Consider the following 6,772-nt stretch of genomic DNA (forward strand, 5'->3'; position numbering starts at 1 on the left):
GAAAGTATGGCAATGATCTCCATACATAACAATGTTAGCTTATTTTGAGGATCTTCATTAAAATTGTGTACTAGCAAAATAATTTGAAATAGCATAAGCAAATGACATAATTTTATTAAACACAAGTGAAATTACCATTTACACATCTTCAGGATCATTAAATCAGAATGATATTTCATTTACCTGCAAAGAAAAATGGAGACACATTCTTGTTTAATGAATTCTATATCTAATTCATGCTTCATTTTCCCAGTTTTCGGCTAAGTTGAGCTTATAACTTTGATCCATTACTGTATTTTTTCTATATCTCTCTTTTTTTAAAAAAATAAAACACTTTTATTTTAAAAATCCAGAAATAGTAATTTTTCTCTATTTTCAATAAAAAGATAGTAAATAAAAAATTCTGTCATAATATTTATATTGAATAAACAACAAATAAGGGGACTTTTGTAAGAATATGATTTAATAACAATATTTATTTTACTCATATAACTGAACTGCTCATAACTTATATGAAGAAACTATACATTAATCATAAAGATATTCTTAATTTTATTGAAATCATGCAGCTGAAGCATTTTCAGAAGCCTCATGCCAGACATATGGATTTCCAGGTGTAATCTGGCCTACTTTTTTACCAGCAAGTGCTTTAGTTTCAGTGCTGAAAGAAAAAAAAAATGCAATAATTGATCTCATTTTTATTATAATTCATTTTAAAATAAAAATCATACAATTGAATATGAATGCTCATTTCAAAATGATATGAAATAAAGCAATCCCATGATTCTACATGACATTAAGTAGATAAGAAATCATTTTGTTTATACAAAATGCAAGAACATATTTTGGATTAAGAGTATTATGTACTATTTGGATCCTTTAGAATCTTAGAACAAACTTTTGAAATTAAAAATCAATTCAAAAATTAATTTTTGATGCATATACAAAGCTTAACATTATCATGTAGTATATCCCTGCCATAAATATATACAATAACTGTAGCAACACACTTGTAATTGTACAGATAATTTCATGTATTATATCAAATTGCAAAATTTATACTTTAAACAATATCAATGCTGATACATATTAACCAGATTGTAAATCTTTATAGACATTCTCAGTTTGCTCTGAGTACTTATAATCAGACTTCTCCAAATCCAACATAATCTGAAACAAAATCACTGTTTTTCAAAAAATGATAAATAGCTTTTAATGCATATTTAAACCAAAGAATAATGCAGCTAATATAAATGATTGGATTGGATGTTGGATTTTTATGGCGCAAGAGCCAAACCTGGCTATGCTGCGCCAAAACAAGTGGTATGTGTATATTGCCATATGATTATTAAATAAAACATTTCGTCAAGTTTAAAATACAAACAACATTTTACACTTATAAAAAGAAAGCACAGTAAGTTTAAAGGACAAAGATCTTAAAATTATGACTCCAATTATGGAAAAAAATTCCAAGAAAATGTTTAAAATCCTTATAGTATTCATGTATGGAAAAAATTTATAGCTCTTAAAAATTCAAAGATATTCCTGTGAAAGTGTTCCCCCACCAATTTATGCATTTCCAATGTTAATGAATTAAAAAACCGCATACGATGAGAATGAAATTTGCTAATATAAATGAAAAATTATACGAAGTTAAAATGACACCTTTTTTTTTCCCATGCTTACAAACATCTGTTAATTTCATTTTTCAAACAGTTTTTCACTCACTTCGTAATGCAATAGTTTTTAAAATTTTGTATTGTTCTTTTTTTTATATAATAAGATAAAATATCTTAATATCTTTTAAGTTTAATTATCAGTTAATTTTAACTTAAATTACTAAGTTTTGATTCAAAACAAGATATCCCATATGCAGATATATTTCAGAAAAATATCAGGCTAATCATTTAAAGAGCAATTAAAAATAATTCAAATTAAAAAATTAATGAAAGTAAAGCCACAAGATATAAGATGTGCAGAAGTTTTTGCTGTATATAATTAAAATTTAAACACAATTATATATAGCAAAATATTAAAATTACAAGTATTGAGCATTGTTATAAAATTTTGATCAAAAGTTATATTGCCCAAGCATTATAAGGCATCAAGATCATCATTGACATCAGCTTTAAAATGTTTCTTGCTAAATTTCCAAATTCTGAAAAAGAGATCTTAATTTGCATTTATATAAATTACAGTTATATTCTATACTATAAATAATAATGGCAGGGAACAATTTTTCTTACAATTTTTTATTTAAATTCATTTTAGAATTTTACACTAATTTCCTAAAACAATAAATATTTAACCAATTAATGAAATTCTAACATATTAATTACTTAAAAAGTATGTATTTTATATTGCAAAAGGAATTGCATTATTTTTTAATCAATTACTAATTTCAGTAATCTATCAACAATATAGGATCCACATATTTATTACTTTACCACATTCTAAATATTATTTATAAAACAATTTTCAAATGATTTTTAGCATTTAATATTTACTCAAAGCATTTTTATTCAACATCAATAATTTTTTAATTCTTTTAAATATATCATATTTACTTTTCTTTGACACCAGAAGTAATAGCCTTTTTCTTTACATCTTCCAACAGCACTAAAGGTGGACGAGCTAAATGTCGGCCATCCCTAGTAAAATAATAATTTTCAGATAGTTTATGTGATGGACCATCTGGGAGTTTTGGCGGTGGTGGTGATCTAAAAGATTAAAAGGTGAGCAAAGCTACAGATTAACTAATTATTTATATCAAGAAAATTTACATAACATAAAAACTTTTCAATTCATTTGAAAATATCATACCAAAAAAATATAGTATTATATTTACTTTTCTTTGACACCAAAAGTGACAGCCTAAAGAATTTTCTGCCATAGATATAATAAACTCATGGAAAATTACAAAAAAAAAATCAATATGCACAAAGAAATAGGAAGAAATTAATATTATCATCAACGCACAAATATTATAATGAAATTTTAACATACCTTGAAGTTGCATTTTGCAAAACATATAATGATTTCATTTTTAAAATGTTCATAAATTTATGCCTTTTTAATTTTTTGACGTTTATTTTCTTTTCATTTAAAGTTATTTAAAAATGGGTTTTCTTTTATATAGCTTATTTTTAATTTTCAAAACACTTAATTGTCTTTTCATTTAATTTGCATTAAGAATTATTATTTTATATTATTATATTAATTTAATTTGTATTGAAAAGATAAATATCGCTATATTGTTTCTATGCTATTTTGATGTTTACCTTTTCTTAAAAGCTAAGGCAGACATAAAGACTATATTTAATCTTTATCCAGTCTATATTTAAACTATATTTAAATAAGTATGTTATAGATGAAATATCAAAGCAAAAATTATTCTTATAGACTTAAAATTGTGACAGTTCTAATCATAAAGCATATTTTTATTCATATGCTTTATGATTTAATCATAAAGCATATTAATTCTGAAATTAAACCAAATACCCTTTACCATAAATCCCAAGGATCCATTTAATTGTTTTGCCCAATTCTTTAATATGATTTAAGTGACAATTTAGCCTTTTCTAGTAAAATAAAGAAAGTTAAAGTTAACTGAAATATTTAATAATTCTGTAATTGTTCAATTTTAAAGGCATCAAAATTCATCTTTTAACTCTTTCTAGGGTCATGAGAAGTATATTTCCCACCAAATTCATCAATCTTTGTGTGCAGTTATGTCAGATGGCATAAAATTTTACAGATTTTTCACTAAAGCAGAAACGTATAAGTTCCACTTTCTTATCTTACATAAAACAATGTATCTTTATTTGTTGTTTAGTTATTAATTAAAGAAATTAATTAATCACTCAAATTATATTTAGCTAATAAATTAAATGAATTCCTTCTCTTCAGTCTATCTCAATTCTGAAATTTTTTTAATATACCACTACTAGAGGGAAAGAAAGAAAAAGAAAACACCCTTTAAAGGGTAACAGACTACAACTTCAGTTTAAAGAGACTTAAGTTTTAAACTACTAATTTTTTACTTGCAAATGAAAAAAGAAATTCAAAAATTATAGGTAGATCCTCAAAATTTTTCTTAATATCTAGGGGGGAAAAACCTAAGTTTATTAATAAATTTTACGATGGGTCATTCACAAATAGAGCTCTGTAAAAAAAATATCATTATTATGACATTTTTATCTCAGTTTAAACTATATTATAGTACAAGTAAAGAAATCTGAGAAAAGTACAGATTACTCAATTTCACACAATCAAAATCCTTCATTTTAAAAAGATAAAGATTTTAAAACTTACCTAGTGGAGACTAAATCTTGAAATCTTAGGGAATTTTTGAATTCTCTCTAAAAATAAAGATTTTTAATTAAAAAGAAGGAATGATTAAAGTACAATTTGTTTTACAAGTGTACCTTCATGCATTTTAATACTACTAATCTTTAAGAAATGAAAAAACGGTGATTTGTATAAATCTGAAAATAACTTACGCCTAAAAGTAAATTTCTAAACCATCTCATCAAAGGTGATAAATCTCTAGGAGCAGCTGCCATATTCAAGAATTTATTGAAACTTCCGTTGCTTTGACTTCGATGCTCTTCAAAAGTAAACAAAAATATACAGATGTTTTCACTTCAACTCTTTCTTTACCATTACTGAGGTCAAAAAACATTGTTTTAATTAAAGGAAGAATATATATTTATATTTATATTTGGATTGATATTTCTCACATTGTCTTGAAAACATCAATTTTTAAGAAATACAGAATTTTTCATAGACATCTTGTGATTACTTTTTGCTGCTTCAAAACATAGCAGTTAAATAAAAAAAAAATATGTTACCTCTATGATAAGATATATAATTATTAGGAATAAATATAAATTATATACTAATGTTTTAAATATTTTTCAAAAGCTTCTTGCTTTTTTTCAATGGGGATAAGACTTGTTCTAATGTTGATACTTTTGGAAACTCAACTGCTTTTATATTAGATTTTTCTGAATGGCATCAACTTGAATACTGTTGAGCGTGGATTCCTATTGAGCGGTAGTTAGAGCAAATTTGTTGCTTTGTAATTACTAACTCCGAAATTTTTTTGCAGAACAATAATACATCTCTAAAATATGGATAAAGTAAAACTTGCCCGTGTAAGTATTTAAATCTGTCTTTCTTTTGCTTTACTTTTTTTATAAAAAATTATTTTTTGTACTCCTAAGCCTATCTCACTTTCACCACGTGTAGCAAACTTGAAAGGATTTTCAATAATGCAATATGATATTCTGTTCCAATCGATTATTTTCTAACTGGATTTCTGCTGAGAGAAGCCATTGTTGTTTCTTTAATTAAATATAGGGAAAGGAAATGGGGACTCCTCTACTGACAAGTATTCATTTTATTTTATACTTTCTTGTTAGGTAACTAAAGTGCTTGGACGAACTGGCTCCCAGGGACAGTGTACACAAGTCCGAGTTGAATTTTTAGATGAATCAAATCGTTCCATCATTCGAAATGTTAAAGGACCTGTTCGGGAAGGTGATATTTTGACACTGTTGGAATCTGAAAGAGAAGCAAGAAGATTAAGATAAAAAGTCTTTATTAGAAAAAAAATTACAAAAGTAAGTACGGATTTATATACTTCGGCCTTTATTTTATTCGTGATATGTTTTTTTTTTTAAGATTCCTCTTTAAATCAGAATACATCTTTAGAGATATAAATACATTTGTAGTTCTTATTTGTAATAAATTTATTATATATATATATTCTAAGTGTATACTTGTTTTATGAAAGCAAATATATCCTTGTAAAGATGTGCAGTAATTGAGAATTCATTTTTTCCCCCAAAATCTACTGTACTCTTTCATTTTGTTTTTCTTACTTTTCCATTATATTGTTTCTAAAGGACAATGATAGATGTGATCAGTGGGAATAAAATTTATATGGTTGTTGAAATGTTTCCTGTTTTTTACAGTTAGCTTCTTGTATAGGTAGTGTATATGAATTGAGTTAACTTTTTTAACTAGGCATAAGTAATTTTTGCCAATAAGTTTAGTATCCTCTTAATTGGATAATTTTAAATTAAAATGGTAAATCAACAGATATTTGAATCTTTTTTTTTAAAAATTTGCATTAATTTAGCAGTTTTAATAGGTTTGGCTAGAATGTGGAGAAGGATTAAGGATCACCCTTTGTTGGTACAGTTATTAAAATATCCTTTCTAGTCAGCCAATTTTAATAGAATCTTCTAAAAATCGGACCAATAAGATTCTTCTCATTATCCAGTTTTTTACACCTTGGCGAGAAATCTGGTGTCTTTTACCAGAATATCTAGCTATCTGGTCTGATCATTTATAATTTGGTTGAATATCATTTCATTAAGCTCTCCTTTTAAATTCAAATTTTATTTAAAACTAATTCTTGTTATTAATTATTGACTAGATTATATTAGCAAACTTCATTGGCATTTAGTTTTGTTTAAGAATCTTATAATTAAAAATTTTAATTAGTTAATTTTCTAAAGGTTGAATTTATGCATAGGAACTCATCCAACTGTTTATTTGGAGTAGCCAATTGATGAATTATAAGAAACAAATTATAAACTTAATTTCAGTGTAACGTGGCTAATATTGCATTTCTTAAAGTGAAGGTTAGTTAAATGTGATAGATTTAACCTTTTTTTGTGACTTAGTAGCATGTTAGGCTTTGATATATTGTTTTAATATAATCTCTATAGTATCAGGATGGTATAGCCTCTGTACATTT

At 25.5% G+C, this 6,772-nt stretch overlaps 1 protein-coding gene across 1 annotated transcript; it reads right to left on the reverse strand.

The window, feature by feature from the left end:
* Positions 1-456: 456 nt before the first annotated feature.
* LOC129960311 (NADH dehydrogenase [ubiquinone] 1 alpha subcomplex subunit 7-like) lies at positions 457-4,662 on the reverse strand. The gene is made up of 4 exons (XM_056073657.1): positions 4,503-4,662; positions 4,315-4,361; positions 2,568-2,720; positions 457-661 (listed from the first exon to the last, which is right to left on the reverse strand). The coding sequence occupies exons 1-4, from the start codon at positions 4,563-4,565 to the stop codon at positions 562-564; spliced, it is 363 nt and encodes a 120-aa protein (XP_055929632.1). The 5' UTR covers positions 4,566-4,662; the 3' UTR covers positions 457-561.
* Between the last annotated feature and the right edge of the window lie 2,110 nt (positions 4,663-6,772).

The sequence above is a fragment of the Argiope bruennichi genome, chromosome 2 (assembly GCF_947563725.1).
Source record: "Argiope bruennichi chromosome 2, qqArgBrue1.1, whole genome shotgun sequence".
Lineage (NCBI taxonomy): Eukaryota > Metazoa > Arthropoda > Arachnida > Araneae > Araneidae > Argiope > Argiope bruennichi.

Excerpts from the sequence above, each read along its gene's own strand:
- LOC129960311 (XM_056073657.1), bottom strand. The coding sequence starts at position 4,565 with ATGGCAGCTGCTCCTAGAGATTTATCACCTTTGATGAGATGGTTTAGA. Across the intron at positions 4,362-4,502 it reads TTAGAAATTTACTTTTAGGC|AGAGAATTCAAAAATTCCCT; the intron begins GTAAGTTATTTT and ends CTTTATTTTTAG. Across the intron at positions 2,721-4,314 it reads CAAGATTTAGTCTCCACTAG|ATCACCACCACCGCCAAAAC; the intron begins GTAAGTTTTAAA and ends TTAATCTTTTAG.